Source organism: Drosophila sechellia, chromosome 2L, assembly GCF_004382195.2.
Source record: "Drosophila sechellia strain sech25 chromosome 2L, ASM438219v1, whole genome shotgun sequence".
Lineage (NCBI taxonomy): Eukaryota > Metazoa > Arthropoda > Insecta > Diptera > Drosophilidae > Drosophila > Drosophila sechellia.
The window spans coordinates 12,013,297-12,030,318 of NC_045949.1; the positions used below are offsets into that span (position 1 = coordinate 12,013,297).

At 39.9% G+C, this 17,022-nt stretch overlaps 1 protein-coding gene across 6 annotated transcripts in view; it reads left to right on the forward strand.

Annotated features, from left to right (window-relative positions):
• The window catches only part of LOC6617729 (CUGBP Elav-like family member 2), a 105,244-nt gene that overhangs the window by 61,080 nt on the left and 27,142 nt on the right, over window positions 1-17,022 (forward strand). For 4 of the 6 annotated variants that reach the window (XR_004361205.1, XM_032714065.1, XM_032714060.1 and 1 more), the window contains 3 exons: window positions 3,244-3,737; window positions 10,340-10,422; window positions 13,927-13,975. Coding sequence is in view for 5 of the 6 variants with exons in the window: in XM_032714065.1 (XP_032569956.1) it covers window positions 3,244-3,737; window positions 10,340-10,422; window positions 13,927-13,975 (626 nt within the window). In the remaining variant the exon portion in view is untranslated. Of the gene's footprint in view, window positions 1-2,604; window positions 3,014-3,243; window positions 3,738-10,339; window positions 10,423-13,926; window positions 13,976-17,022 lie in introns of those variants that run through there. The other 2 variants (XM_032714063.1, XM_032714064.1) reach the window with 2 other exon arrangements.

The window sequence follows — 17,022 nt, forward strand, 5'->3', positions numbered from 1 at the left end:
AAAGGCTATTTTACTCTTTTTTTTATTAAAATAAACTCAATTTGTGATCCAATTTTTCAGAGTGCCTCACAGCTGCTGCAACTACCTATTTTTTTTGTTAATTTTCCTCACCTTTGTTGGAAAAGTTTCGACTCTTTGTCCTTGTGCCTGTCAAAGTGTTGACCCATGTCGACGCCGTCGAAGATGATTTTCCCCATACACCTTCTACGGCATCTCAGCCAGCTGTCCCAAGTGGGCCTTCATTTTGAGGCTAAAAAACTTTTATAATAGATTTCAAATTTCTCAGCCGCCGGATATTCTCTGGAGTAATCAAGCAAATTAGTGAGTTTCTCGAGAGAATCGCAGGCGTGGTCCAAGTCCAATCCCTATGCCGAATTTCAAACACCCACTTGGCTCCCTCGACAATTTTGCGGTTGGCAAATTGTTGACAGCTGCTGCAGGACGAGGTCCTTCTGCTTTTCCTTCGGCTCCTTCGACAAATGAAGATAAATGCCAAGAAAAGTAAGCGAAGGAAAAGAGCGCCAAAGTTTGCTTTAAAATTTAAAGAGTGAAATCTTAAATGGAATAGACTTCTTTAAGTTGAAATATGTCCTGTAATCGAATTAGTTGTGTACTTAAAAAGTAGTTTTTTATACAAAACAACAAGGCTAAATTGCGAGTTAGCATGTGTACTTGTGAAAAGAATTCAAGCATTGATGGGTATTTCTGGGGTCAAAATATCGCAGAATTTCCTTGTTGCCAATTTTATTGCATACTTTTTGTTGATGAAGATGAATTGCAGTTTGAACTTTGATAGCAACAAAGTTCACTACGTTTTACTCGTTCATTCTTCGTTGGGTTGTTCAGTTGTTGTTTTCTTTTCTTGCTGGGGTGCAAAGTTTTGTTTTTCGGTTAAAAAAGTTTGGGATAAAATTGTCGCAATTGCATGTTTTATTGGGACCCCTTAGCTGAACTCGGATCATGTACAGTTTACACCGCAACAAATAGTTTAAATGGGAATAAAATTCCTATATTGATTACTATTTTGCAGTACTTAGAATTAATATTTGAAATAATGTGTGAAACCTGAAGAATGCGGTCTCTATACACGTAGAATCATGAAATATGAATGAATATTACCGATTTTCCCTTAAAAATTTTAGTTAATTTTCTATCAGTGGAGTAAAGCAAGAAATGCAATAAATGTGTCAAAGGGTCGTTGCAATTACAGAACGTCCCTAGTGATTCCCTACGATTTTGCAGTCTAGTGTAGGGGCGTGGCATCCGCCCCCTGCCTCCAGTGACTTACAAACTTTAACTAAATTAAAGTCAAGACGAAAAAGCTAAGAGAGGGTTAAGTGGGAAGAGTGGAAGAACGAAAGTTTGAGTCTGGAAAACACAGAGCAAAGAAAAAGTTCAAATTACAAAATGCAACAAAGAAGTCACAAAGGGCAAAATAGAACTGGAACGGGATGACAAGAATTTGGTAGATAAAAGTGAAACTTGTAAGAAATTAGAAGACAAAGTAAAATTAACAAGTAACGCCAAATTTGTGTGGAAATAAAAATAAGTGGATGAGTTAAATCAGAAACAGATAAACAATCTGCATACAAAATAATTAGCAATTCTTAATTCTAAACCAAGAAATTGGGAAAATTTGAAATTTTTCAACTTACATATCAAGTTATATTGTACGTTTTTCCATTTAAACCCAAAATTTCTAATTACGTCAAGAATAATTTATTATTTCCACCTCCTGCTAACCCATTAAAATCAACCCTCTTCTAGGCTAATATACTTTCGTAAAACTCCTATACTTACAATGACAGTCTATATAGTGGTCAAATGAATATTTAAACCTACTATCTAGATACTTAATTTATTCTAATTTTAAGTAAACACTAGTTTTTGGCTCACCACCCTGAAAGTTAGTAGACAGTAAGCGTTTAATCACCTGGTGTGGTGGAGGTCCTTGCCCAAGTGTTTGCTCATCGCGCTTCATCCGACCCAATTCCATTCGAAAAAGCTCAAATCGTTTATTTACACAAGCAAATGGCCATTAGGTTAATGCTATTTGAGGTCTACTCGGCCAGAAAATTGACAGGGCCAACAAGTGGGGCGCACTCAAGCCAGAGTCCAAGTTGTTTTAGGCATTCGAATTAGCTTTAAAGTCCGTTTGAGCACGAAGACAAATCGCAACGTATCACATTTCACATAATTAAGCTGTAGCAAACACACCCTAATGATGATGTCCTGTCGTTTGTGGTATTTTCACATGCAATGGAGAACTTACCTTATAAAGAGAACCTTTTCTGTTTCCAAATATCCTTGGGATAAATTCGTGGAATTTTTAATCGTAAATAGTGCCTATTCTATTCGTATGACGGCCTTGGAATTGAGTAAAACCGATCAGAGCGATTTTCAAAACTTGATCACCCGTTACTTTTAATACCAATGCGATAGTTTGTAGCTATCCCGCTCTAGACTGTCTCCACTTTTGATGCTCTCTCCTGCTCCATTGGGCTTTTGACCTTGAAGTCTGTTCTTTCTCCCGCGCTCTCTTTGGAATGCACTGGAAGGTCACTTCTTCCACCTGACTCCATTCCAATCGCCGCAACGATTTCTCGTTCATTTGTCCATCGACGATTGACCGAAAAGGAAGTGCGAGGAAGAAGAAGAGGAAGAGGGAGGAGAAGCGAAGCCGCTGCGTTTATATATTAAATATATAGCTTTTTTTAATTAGTCACGTTGAGTTCCGAGTGCCGTGTTAAGTGGAAGTATTTATTTAGGCCCTTAATTTAATCAATCCGACCTCGAGTGTCCGTGTGCGTTAACAGTAAACGTGAAGCGTATTGGTATTGGTAATTGGCTGCCGCTAAATTGAAAGTTTCAAGTTTTCCCGTTCATTATTCGCGTCGACCGTGTAAAAAATTCAGTTTGATATCGCAAATATGTTCACCAGTCGCGCTTCGTTTTTGGCCAATCGCCGCATGATTTTCGATTTCTCCGAGAAGAACAACGATATCTACTTGGAGTAAGTGTGTGCTAACTGTAAAAGATTCGAGTACAGTGGACACTCGTAGAAGTTGAATCCTTGCCACGCTTTGCTCCCAGCAAAAAATATGCAAATATCTTTAAAATAAAAGAACTACATTAAGTATTGTAACATTTTTATTTTTAATAAGCACATCACAAATTCATATTTTCTCATTTATCGTGACTTCACTGTACTAATCCTGGCTCTCTCCTTCCAATCTTTTCCAGTGCTTTTGGAATGAGTGATAAGAGCAGCAGTGCAACGAACAGCCTGCCGAATAGTCCCATACACAGCAACAACAACAATCCATCGCTGCTGAACAACAACAACAATAACAGCAACGGCACCAGCAACAACAGCTTAAACGTCGGCAACAACAACAGCAATCCGAGCTTGGGCGGCAGCAACAACAACAACGCACTGGTTTCCGTAGGCAGCAACGGTATAATGTCCGCCGCCGGTTTGGTCAACAACAATAACAATCCGTGCAGCGCCAACCGCAATGTGGTCGCCATGGTCGACGATGACGCCTGCTTCCGTCTGGACACGGACGCCACGGTGACGTACGGCGAGAAGGAACCGGATCCGGACAACATCAAGATGTTCGTCGGCCAGGTGCCCAAGTCGATGGACGAGTCGCAGCTGCGCGAGATGTTCGAGGAGTACGGCGCCGTGCACTCGATCAACGTTCTGCGGGACAAGGCCACCGGAATTAGCAAGGGTGAGTGTTCCCAATTGGGAAAACTAGTTCTAGTCAATCTTAAATTTTTCATACCCGATAAGATTATCCTTTCCACTATCATATGATGATGTCCAGAACTTCAAAAGATACTTGGGATTCATTCCTACCGCCTAAAAACAAAAACTAACTAAGTGAAACCAAATTCGTATCCTTATAGTTATGTTACTGTTAGCGACAGACCACTGTACAATTTCTCTCTCCTTGTCAATCGCCTTTGTCTGGCTGATAAATTACACTCGAATTTGTTGCGGTAAATAGCTAAAAGCTCCGCCAAAACTTTATCGTCCCCTTCATGGAAATGAGAGAAGTGCAGACAGAATTAATATGAGATATTGGTCTAGCCAGAACACAAATATACCAAAGTCGTGCATTCGCTGCACACATACATATACATACGTATTCCTGTATGTCTCCCCTTCTCTCCCTTTTAATTGCATTCACTTGCAATTGCCATTTCATTTCATCAGCAAATTGCTTTTTGTTCGCTATTTGTGTTTGAGCAGACATTTCAATAGCCTTGAGCTTTGCTAATGGAGATTGCAACGAAACTCGGTGGGGACTATGTGTTGATTTAAATAATACAATTCAGAGTATTCAATTCATGGGTTTTATTTAAGAGTTTAAGATCAAGGCTTAGGGATTACTGATTAAGGCTACTGCGTTGGTGTAATAAATTGTAGGCTATTCAAAGTTATTCATAAGATTAAATTCATTTGAAATTATATTTAAAATTATTTATTAAGAAAATAGAAAATACTTATGCGAAATTTCTGACAAAATCCGTTTATTTTGTTCATTTATTCAACTGTTATTCGGTTTTCATTGGAATGGAAATCAAATCTCTGCGAGTTTCGGTATCCCCTTTCATTATTCCAATATATTCATTGTTCTGTTCATTTCTCCGCCTCTTTTTCTGAGGCCTCTCAACTGCAGTCAAGTTTCTATTTTTATTGATGTGCTCTTTTTCCCCCCATTCATTCATAACGACATTTCCACTTCTAATCTTTTTCATTTCCAATTGCCATTTGGCTCCGATTTTTCTATTCATATTTCTGTGAGAGGATTCATTCTTGTCTCGTTTCCATTGTGCATTTGTATATTTTGTGTTTCGAAAACGTTTTGTTTACTCAGCGTCATTGTTATTCCGTATCCAACTGTCTATTTAGCTTTTCCATCTGTATTTATCCCATTTTTTTTTTCTGTTGTTGTTGTCTAGTTTTCCCGACTGCCGCTGACAGGTTCATCCTTATTTTTGTAAAAGTGGGCGTGGCTATGCTGTGCTGGTCAGTAGTGTCCGAGAAAAAAAGGGGGCGTGGCAAGGGGAAATGCGAGTGGGAAGAACAGTTTTAGAAGCACTTAAGTGGCGCGTTGTGTTGATGATTTATGACAAGCAACGAAAAGTAGTCACAGCGTTTTCCACTCCCAAAGTGCTCATGTGAAAATGTTCGCTTTTATTGCTGGTATTTTTGTCGCTGGAAGAGACTTGTGCAAGTCACAAACACAAAATCGACACAAATTGCATTTCAAAGTTATTATTTATGTCAGCGCAAAGAAGGAAAAGTAGGCGGTTCCTTTTTCTGTGGGCGTGCCAGTGACCTACAACGAGTCGTGGCGAAAAAATAAAGTAACGAACTTTTCTTATTCTTGGTTACATTTTTTCAAGGGTATATTGGACTGCTTATCGAATTGAAAAAAAAACCAATGTAAAAAATATAATAAAAATTAAATTTATTACTTCTTTAGGCTCATATTATTTTAATTAATTATTACATTTTATTTTTTTAAGTAACCTTTAATAGAAGTTAAACACCTGGTAAATACCTCCAAAACTTTTTCTAGGCAGCTACTTTTCATTTCGACCTTTTTGGGAACACCATTTTCTCCGCTTGCATGATGCATTTTTTGTTGGTCGCTTTTTTCTCGGTTTAAGCCAGCACAACTTCCTGCTAACAACATTTCCATTTAGATGGCAAAATGTAACCCAGTTTTAGGCTACCATTGGGTTTTTAAGGACCTCATCCATATCCTTAGACTTGTGCAACTTTTTATTCTGCTGCTGGCTTTTGTCTGTTGCATTTTTGTCCGAGTTAGTTTATTTTTGCTGTTTGGCGCTGACTCGGTTTTTCCTTTAAACCAAACAAAATGCAAAATGACACTTTTAAGTGCGATGGTTGACCTCTGAACCAGAAAGTCGTAAATAACTAAAAAATACCAACAGCAAAACGAAAATAAATAAAAGGAATCGACCAAAAAAATTTCCTTTTCGTTTCGGACAAGTATTTCTGGGCTAATGCTTCCCTTTCCTTCTAGCACCCCGAAATGGTTATCCTTTTTGGGGCACTAAATTTCGTTAGCGGGCAGTTTTTCCTCCCATTTTCCCCACTAACTTTTCCGCCTCTCTTGGATTTTCGACGTTGTTGCGGGTGTTGCGGTTTTACGGTTACTGTTTTTTGTTGCACTGCGGCCAAGAGATAAAGGTGAGAGGTGTGAAGGTTAAGGGGTCAGAGGAGAATGGAGAAGGGGGGCGGGGAAAGGTGGAGAGCAGCGGCACAAGGTTAAGCGCTTGGGTCATAATTTATTAGCGCTTGCGGTTCGGCGATAGAATGGGTAGTATTTTCCGAATACGGGATAAATGGGCGTTATTTTCGGGGGGTCGGGACCTCCGGTTGCAAGGAGTCGAAGCATAGCGACAAGGATTTTCTGCGGTTCTCGTTTCGGATTGTTTCAGGTGAGAAAAGGTAGAAACAGGTAGCTTTTAATTTGATATTGAATGAGCTGCCAGAGGGGAGCGGTGTAAAATGTTTTGTGGCCTCTTTGGTTTGGAATTTGAAGTTCCAGCGGCTTTTGTGGCCAACGAAACGCAGCCAACTATGAAGAAATTAAGATTTTCCTCGTTACAAAGCTCGCTTTAATTTTAAGTAGATTTAATGAAAAATCGATACTTAACCTGGTGCTCTAAAAGGTTAACCTTCTTTTTTTAAAGCTATCCTGTTGGTATATATTTTTATATTTGTTGCTAAGATATTCTCTAGATTTAAAAGCTCACATATTTAATTGAACTTTCTCCTCGTACTTTTACTTTTATTTATCGCTCCCCTTTCTAATCAACTTAATTACATTACGTTATGGTAAATGATTTCGATAATCATTAGTTTTAAGCCCTTAAGCTAGGCTTTTGCAGATAAACCACCCTGACCGTATTCAATTGTGAACTTTTGTTCCACCCCAAAACAAGAGCATATGTCACAGTTCCCCACCAGGGCAGCCACGCCCATCGCTCCCCCAACGCCCACTTTTTTAGTCGAGCCTGTGATTTATGACCTCCGCCTTATAAAAAACTAACTCGCTGACCAAACCAGAAAAGGAAGAACGAAGAAACGCAGATGAGAATCCACCCAAAACCAAGGAAAAGAAATAATATAATTCACACTGAGTTAGAAATCGGGGTTAAGTGGGGTTTTTCTTGGGGTAAAAGTGGGGGGGGAGTGGGGGGGAAAATCTTGGTCAGTTAGCAGATTTTTTTTTATTTTTTGGGTGTTTGCTGGCGTCGTCCCCGTTTTAGTTATCTTTCGACTGCCTTGAGAACTTCATTTTGAAAAGCTTTTCCCAACTCTAAGACCAGCTGTCCAATGTCTCCCCGGAAAAAGGAAAAGTAACGCACTTATCTAACGCCTTCATCGGTCGTTTCTTTTTTTTTTTTTTTTGTAAGTTGCCTTCTTCCAGGAACTTTGTGCTCTTGACATTTTTATTTAGCTGCTGCACTGAGCGTGAAAAATGCATAAAATTTCACTTAATTTTATTCCACACCCCCCTTGCCTTTGGTGCGCGCCAAAGGAAAAGGCGAATTTCAATTTCAAATGCAGGTTTCGAGGAAGTAAATTTCGAGCAGTTTGAGTTTGATTTCCTTTTTTTTTTTAAATTGCAATTTGGTCATGACTTTTAGTTGCCATTGGAGCGTTACTAAATCTTTGTCACGGTTCAGGTGAAGGATTCAAGTATAGTTTCGATATAGATTTTACTAGCATAGAGAAATCAAGTCATAATTTAAGCAAACAAAATTTATTTCAGCAACCAAAATCAAATATTAATTAAAGTGTGGCAGATTTCAATATATAATTGAAAGTTGCTAAAACTTACTGTGTTTTCTAGTTAGTGCAATATTGCAGTCTTAATCCCACGAATAAACATTGCACATACAAAGATACATTTGAGATTGGCTTGTTTCAGCTGCATCCTTGATCCTGTGCAATATCTCGTGTTTGGTTCCATTTACTTTGTGCTCCTCTACTAGTCGTAGTCAGTAAATCTGTGGGTGGCAATGTTTAAGGACATTGATTTATTTAACTTCGATTAATTCGTTTCGTTGCACTCTTCGTTCACAAACGTGTTTCCAAGGTTTTTGTGCTTTATGGGTGATATATAAAGGTCGGGATATATACGTACGTTTATATATATACGTTAGTTTAGTTTTTGCCGGACTTTGGCACGTCTTGTCTGGCGGCTCTCGATTTCATCTTCCTCCCACTTGCCGGGATTAAGTTCTTTTTGTCCAAAAACGTGACTGGGTGTCGTTTTCATCAATGTTGCTGTTGCTTTTTCTTCGATTTTCCTTGGCGTTTTCTTTATTTTCACTCCGTTGGCAAACTTGTTTTTTATCGCTTTGTTCTATTTGGTTGTGAGTGTGTGCGTGTGTGTGTGTCTTGGGTTTGATTCTAACTGCAGTTGACATGCACATAATGGGAGTTGTGTGAGATTTTTCTTCGTTTTCTGCGTTGTTTTGATGCAGTTCCGTTGCCTCCTCCTTCGTTATCCTTCGATTGCTTTCCGTATCTATAGCTTCGATCAGCCAGAACCAGTATCCTTGCAGTATTCTTGCTCGCCGACTATGTTTTATTGCATTCCGAATGGTTTCGATTTTCCTTCATTTGTTACATTTAACGCTAGTTTAATTTTAAGTGATATTTAATCTGCTCCATTGAATGTGATATTTTCACCCAGCTTTCCTTACTTTTCAATGAAACACGATATTTTTAGGATGGAATAATAATAATAGAGCGAAGAGCTTTGTGCGAGGTGTTACCTTAGAATAATAATACCCTTCCAATTAAATTTAGATTTAAAAGCTCTGGTTTCATCCGATTTTACTCTATTAAATCACAAATATTTTGAGTATCATTTAACCACAGAATTAAAACCGTACACCCTTTTTAAATATTTTTATGTTTTTAAAACGGAAAAACTGGGAATCTCTCATAATTCACTCACACGTCGGATGTGCCGACGACTGCTGCGTCTAACCTCACTCAGCCAGATATTTAATGGCAGTTAAAAAAGCGGCCGCAACGAGAAATGAAAATATTTGCAAATATGTGAAAAATGCAGAAAAATGTTGGTGGTGACATGGCATAAAAAGAGAGGAACTGCGACAGATTGAATTACCTGTGTGGAGCGTAGTGGGGTGGCACTGAGCCGGATTCCACGCCCCCTGGCCAACCAACTGAAGGGGGAGGGGGGGAAGGCAGCCAAAATGGCCACCACTAAATGCCGCCGATACGCTGGTGGGTAATTGCATTATGCAACTATTGCATTGCCGTATTAAGTTTTGTTGTAACCAGCGCTGGCATCACACACCGCTGAGCCCGAGGTTGAGGTAGGCCTTGAAATTGGGCGGGAAAATTGTGGGAAAATGCGGGAATATGTAGGGAAATTGCAAGTGTGGGAAACGATGGGATGCAGTGAAAAGTCTAGGTGTGTGTGTGTGTGTGTGTGCAGGATCCGGAAATGGATTTAACCAAAGCTCTGGATGGCACTGTGTGTGTGTGTGTGTAACTTGGCCACAGATTTGGCGCATAAAAGAAAGGGAATTTCTGCCACATCCAAAACAGAATCTACAAAAACGTATTTTGGTAAAATGGAAATGGAATGCCATGCGAAAAGAGAGTTAAATAAAAAGGTAGATGGGATGTTTTCAGGCTTTATTTAAAGAGATATTTTAAATAGCTGAATGCTGTAATATTATTAATATATTTATAAAATGGAGTAAACTATGTATAAGTATATTTGGTACTTGAAACCTAGAAGGCACTTTAAATATTGTCTAGTTTGAGGGGTTTTTATTATACCATTATGTATGAAACAGGGTAGAGAAAACTAATGTTTAAGTTTAAGTATCACTTAGTATGCTGGTCACACTTGCCGTCGACTCTCGCACCCTCATAAATTTCAACACCTTGGCCACCCTCTTTCCGTCCAAAAGTCGGCCGAACCGCTTTCGTGTCGCACCCTACATCCTTCCCAGGAAACTTGCACTCCAATCTCAAACGCGACACATTTGCCGGGGCTATAATGTTCAATTTAGTGCCAGGCTGTCATGTTGTTGCCACATTTCTAGTCGCCCTCTGGGCCACGCCCATGGCTTACTCAGTTTTCACACGTTTTCCATTCGGGCATTTTGCCCAGCCCACCTCCGCTAATAACAATAATTTTCATAATTTCCCAGTGCCACCTTTTGCGAAGCCAGCTCGCAAATAAACTCAATTTAACCCTCATACTAATCTTATGCTACTCCCTTTATTTTCCAGGTTGCTGCTTTGTGACATTTTATACGAGACGCGCCGCCCTGAAAGCCCAGGATGCTTTGCATAATGTTAAGACGCTAAATGGGGTAAGAAAATTTTGATTTGTGTAACGATTTTATCAAGCTCAACCCTCTCAACTCCATTATAAGTTAAACGGAAATACACCAAAAGTTTCAAATGAATATATACATAATTTAAAGGCAGGTTTATTCGTTAAAAAAAGCTGATATAAAACTTTGTTTTATTCAATTACCTAATATATTTCATTAGAAGAACCATAAGAGAGAAATTAGAAGAATATTGCATTTTAGAGCTGTGATTTTCTTCAAGTGCTCAAAACCCTAGTAATTACCCTTTTGAATAAGACATTGTTAGTCACTTCGTAATGCTTTCGAGCCTAAATTGAGGCACTCGGCAGAGAAGTGAAAGAGACATGGGCATCACGGTCTTTAATTGGAATTTTCGCTGATCCGACACAAACAAGGGAAAACTCTATAAACTTATCATGAAACGCTATCATCCGGCTGACAGCACAGCAAGCGGGATATTTTGTGGGCGTGGCGGGACGGGGCAGCAGAGCATCATCGTCGTGATTCCTCTCGCCTCCTTCATTATGGCTAACTGACTCGCTGACTGACAGATTGACTGGCGTTTGGACTGACAGAGCCATGACACCGCACAAAAAAAGCCAGAAATACTGTGGGGCTAAAATAAAATGCATCGCAGGGGGAAATGTTTTTGTAAAGCGCCTGCAAGGAAAAAAAAATCGTGGAACGTGAAATTCTTCCTCCTCTATTTTCCAATATAGTGTTTTTTCTTCTCGTCGCTCTGAACATTTCCCTATAAAATGCAAGTAATTTCAAAAGTTTAGCCCTGTGTCCTGTGGCAGCTTAAAAATGGAGAAGGAGCGCAAAAAACTGCGAAAATTGTTAGCACAAGACACGCGCCAAAAGTAGTTTCTTCAGTCTTGCTAGCGTTGAGGTATGATGAAATGTTCAATAAGTTCTTCTAAGAAATTATTAAATATTTAAAATATATGTGCAAAAGAAGCAGAAAATTCAATTATAGACGCAGAAATCTAACAATTTTACGTAGATAGGTAGAAGTAGAAGTTTATAGTTGTATTTGCCATTAATCACATTGGTGTACTTCCTGCATTTTTTGGAATGCAACGAGTCCTTGCAAGGATATTGAATAGGTCGATCATTATTCCGTAATTTTTCTGGCGGTAAGAGAGCAAGCCAAACCGCAGGCACAAAAATGTCAATTTGCACTTTGGACCAGAAGCAGCTGAAAAGCGGAAAAGCAAGCAGAGTTCTGGAAAAGTTGTCAGCACAAGTGCAAAGGGAAAAGATATAGCTACGGGAGGGGGTATGGGTGTTGCGGGGAGGAGGGGTCAGGAGATAGCGAGCAACGTCAGCAAAAGCGAGCGACATTTGGCAATGTTGCTTTTTATTTGGGGTTCCTTCACTTTTTTGTTCGTACTGTACCCTTTTTTTTACTTCTTCTGTAGCGCCATCAAATAAGCATTGAATATTATTATTATTTGAAAGCCATGTGTTGGCTGCGAAAAAGCAACCAGGATTGGGAGAAAAAGCAGAAAAGCTTCCTATGGACAATGCTTATGTCATCACGTTATCGGCTCCCAAAAAGAGGAACTGACATAATTTGCATGTAGCTTCGTGGCTGCAGCTGCGATATTTATTTTAGAAAATTGCTATGCCACATTTGTGGCGATGACGGCTAAAAGGGCGTAGAACGGGACATGTGCGCGCTGCATCTGATTCCCATCGTTGTTGCCACTGCTTTTGGCAGCTCCACTGACAGGCTTTGACGTTGGCTTGTAATTTTCTTGCACAATTTGCGATTGTTATCGAAAGGGGAAAATTGCTTTGGAAAATGCATGTTGATTGCTGGTGAACGTTAAAAGAATTATATTAAATTTTATTTAATCGTTGACTTTTGGTTTGTGACCTATTGCTTCGAGCTTTGGAATTCTTTATCGTAATTTTTTCATTCGATTAACTTGCAATTACCTCCCATATCGATAACTTATCGCAGTGCTGCATTTGATGATCCACATTTCGCAGATCAAGTGTGCACACCGGCCGATAATTGCCTCAATAGAAAACAGTTGCCTGCGATATTTCAACCAATTACTTGGTGGCAGGAAAAAGCCAACCACGAAAGCTGGTTGACAAGCCGAGGAAAGGACTTCCACCTTCGAAACTCTGCTTCTTCTGGTGGGGGCGTGAATGCCGCCTGTGTTTGACTGGTAATTGCTACTTCCTGCATATAAATAAATTGGCAGAATAAGAAAGGCACAAGGTGGCGGTGGCGGAGAGCCGGGTTGACTTTGGCTGCAATTTGTAACCAGTCGCGTTGCGTGTATTATTTACGGCCAGCAGAGGTTGGGCCAGGAAAGCAGGAAAGGCGGTAGGTGGCAGGGGGCAGAAGGCAGCGCCCGAGGGAAGTACAAGGACATTGCCTTCTAGCGTAGACTGTCGTCGTTTGTTCGCCGCCCGTTTGCCAATAAATCACGCGCCATTAGCCAAGCTGTAGTTTCACGCGGAGGTGAGGACGTGACACGCGTGAGGGGTTAATAAAATGTAGTTTCAGTAACTTAAGTACAGTTGCGACCAGTCGATAGATAGATATCAACAAGCTATTAAATCGCAAGATTTGGATTACATTGATGCAAGAATGTATTCCATGGCATTTCCTGTTTGCCCCAAATCACGCTGCCATCTCTAAGGACAGAAGGCAGACTGACCTCGTGCCCGATTCGCGGTCTCTTTTAGCGCGGAAAGGGGCGTGGTGCGAGCTTTAAGCTTGTTTTAATTAGAAGACGCTACGAGGTGTGTGTGTGTGTGTGTGCGAAAAATTACATTTAAAACACGCTGCAAAGTCTAACGCATATTTTAGGATTTTTGCAGCAGACCCCGTTCACATTTTACACACCGCCCGTGTCCTTTTTAGCGACCGCTGAATAAATGTGTTTGGCTTTTGTCAAGGATTTAGGCGGAGGTTTTGTTCCGTGTCCTGCGAGGCTCCTTTCTGCCTTTGCCTGCATTCCATTCATTATGCAGCTTAAGTGGATGGTGGTGGTGCTGGCCCAGCGGAAAGGAGGAATGGACTCTTCCGCCCGATTTCCCCCTATTCCTCTATTGCACCAACGGCAATCCCTTGTCGCCGTTTTTGGCGACTGCATTTTGGCCCTAAGCTCTGTAAATTAATCGCGGCCTTTTCTCTTTCGACCGGAACCACGGAGCATATTGCGCTCTAATATTTCAAATGTGATTAACACAGTCCGGAAACGGATTTGATTTTAACGAGAGAAAAGGGTAGGATTAAAACAAGGGGAAATACGAGACTTTTGGTGATAGAAGGAATTTGTACAATATAAGAATACATACTAATACATACTTATACATATCGTGATACAAAAGAATAAATTTATTTCGACAGCAATCAAAAATGAATTCATTTACTAACACCACCAACTGTGTCAAGGACTTTTCCCAAACCAAACCAATTAGTTTTCAATTTAAACTCTCATTAAATTTGCTTTTCATTTCGTTTTGTTTCAGATGTACCATCCCATTCAAATGAAGCCCGCCGATAGCGAGAATCGCAATGGTAAGTTTTTATTAAATTCACAAAAACCAGTCAGAAAAAAAAAATGAGAAAAACTAGTAGTTGAAATAGAAAGCTATACGCACACAATGCGGTGAATAGATGCGGTGTTTTGTGCATGTGGGTGACTAAAAGTATGCGAAGCCGAAATATTTCCACCGCCAACAAATCAACAAAACGCGGTACAAAGTGACCAGCGAGGCGTGAGAAATATGTGTGCGATGTTCAATCGGAAATCAAACACAAATGGGGGCTTATGCATGGAAAATGCAGCGCCTGAAAGGATAGAAGTAGTTTTCACCCAACATACTACCCTAAATTAGGGAATTTTTAAAAGAGTTCTTTACATATTCGTACATTGAATATAATTCTTTACAAATTCAATATATTCTACATGTAAGTCTATCTATGTATCTTTATATCCTAAGAGCCTAAAAACCCGCATCTGAACTACATTCAATGGGAAAACTAAGGTCGCATGAACGGTGAAAAGAGAGAGATGGCCAGTGAGTGACAGAGATAGACAGTGAGCGATCAGAATTTTGGTGGCGGTGGAAATTGCGTGCGAAAAACGCGGTCAACCCAAAAGCGGGCAATAGTATTTGACAGTTTTTATTGGCAATGGTCAAGGGGAAAACGATGAAAAGCTCTATGGAAGGGAAAATTGCGAAAAACATGGAAAGGCAGTCAGCTGGGTGTACATATGTACGTATCTCTGTGTGTGCGTAAACGAAATTTTTTGTACGGATTTTTCATTGAACTTTCATTTCTGCATTCTGCCTCTCCACCATCCCTTTGTTGCCAAAGTTCGTTGTCAGCTGTCGGTCACTTGGCAGTTAATTAAAAACCATCAATTATGTGAGCCAGCAAAAATTGCCAACGCAAAAACAAAAAAAAGAGTGTTCAAAAAGCTGACAAAAAAGTTGGTGAACATTTTTTAATTTATGTTAATTTCAGACAGGAAGCTTCAACCCGCTTACACTTTTGGGCCGGCTTCTTTTAATTACACCCATGATATTAATCTGCTTAAGTGACCACAAAAATGTCGCCCCTCACCCACACACAAAGGAAGGGGAAGGGAAAAGGGCCAGAATGCCACGTTTAATTGGGGGACCTTGCGGCGTTTATTGTTAACAAGCTGTAAAAAAAAAAACAGAAAATGCAAACTGAGTGCAAAAAAAGTTTCGCTGGCACTGCTAGTCTTCCTGGCAGCCAAACTCTGCTCTCAAAATCCCCCACCATCTGCTTTTTCAGCAATGTGTAATTACGCTTGTACAACATGGCGTATGCTTAATAATTTTTCGGCACTCTTTCCTCAGTGTGTGCTTAACTAATTTTTTCCCATGCTTTTTTAGTGGGTAGCTGATGGATAAGTACTTTCAATGGCGGTAATGAGGAAAATTATAGTTTTTCGTAGCTGCTGTAGATTATATATATCCTTTCCCATTTTGGTTTATGTTATTTAACAAGTAAATAGACTTGCAACCCGAAAACTTTTGCTAATTTCTCTATAATGTTTAGTGAATTTAGCAGCTTGTTTTAGATCCCTTTTTGGGGCTGAAAACAAAAACCCCCCCTGTGTGTGGAGGGCTTTTCAATTTCAGATAAGCCCTTTGGTAGCGACCGCCCGCATTGCGCCTAAAACAAATTCGATGCAAATTCAAGTTGGACGCCATCCAATGTTTGCCGCATTATAGACAGACGACGGCGACTCCCCGGCAAACAGCGAAATTGCAATTCAATTCAATATTCCAAACTAGACAGAGAGAAATGTGGCTTGTTTCGTGATTTGGCACTTTAACCTCGAAAGCAGCAGCAGCAACAAAATGTTTTAAATAAAAAAACCCCAAACGAAAACAACTGGCAAAAAAGTTTGGCTAGAGCCCACAACGGAAGCGATATAATAGAAAAAGATGGCAGGAATATTTTTCCCCCCCCTGGTTTCCTCTTTTTTCAATGGTTTACCGCCAAAGTGTTTGGATATTTTGGTGTGGGTATGTGGGCGGCGGTATTCCGAGCCTAGAAATCGAAAAAAGTATTTCTAGAAAAGACAGTTGTCGTCTCAGCGTAACAACAAACGGAAGGTGGCAATTTAATAAAATGCTTGAGTGAGTCGCCGAGTTTTGTTTCCTGCTTGGCTCAAGCTTCTTTCCTCTCTTACCACGCCTTACTCCATTTTTTTCCTTTTGGCCAAAAGTTCCTTGCGCAAAAGTGTGTTGCATACTTTTTGGCAGGCGGAAATCGCTAAAGAGGACAACCCTGTGATAGATATTGTTATTCTTGATTCTTGGACTGCGGTGTATAATAGATTCTAAAATGTCTTTTTACCAAGTGAGTCAAAGGCTTAAGTTATCGTGGGAATCGAAGCAGCCGCCTTCAGTAAAATAACAGGGAATATATATGGGCGAGGTAAATACTTTTCTGGGAAGAGCATTATTAGGGCTAATAGGTTTCTCAAGAACGAATCGTTCTGTTTTTAAACCAATTTTATGAATTTAAAACTCGAACCATACGATTTCCCACAAAGCTCTCCCTCGCTCAAATGTAAAACTGCGGATTAAAGCGAGTCAAACAATCAAATGAAATTATCCCCGACGATTTGTTTACCTTTGATCTTTCATCACAAATTCAATCAACGATTGCAGCTTGCACATAAAATCCTCGAACCCACAAAAAGTGCTTTCCTGAAGAAAAACCCCCTCAGCCATAAATACCGAACAAATGACTTCTCATTTCCACCTAAATTGAAGCAAAGGGAAATGGAAAAATTGCATTCAAATTTTATGACACTCTGCGACTCCGGAGCTTTTCCTCCTCTGACCCTGGGCCGAAAAACCCTCAACGAAAAAGTAGAAAAGCCAGAAGGACATAAATACCTCAAGGAAGTTGGAAAAAAGCAGGGGGAAACAAAGGGAATATTGTCTAAGGGGAAAAAGTGCATAATAACAGCGATTTGCATTACGTTAAGTAAAAAAAAAAGGATGGCAAACGAGACAACAGCAAAATGTGCAAGCAAATCAAATGAGTAAGCAAAAGTGGAAAAGCGGCGA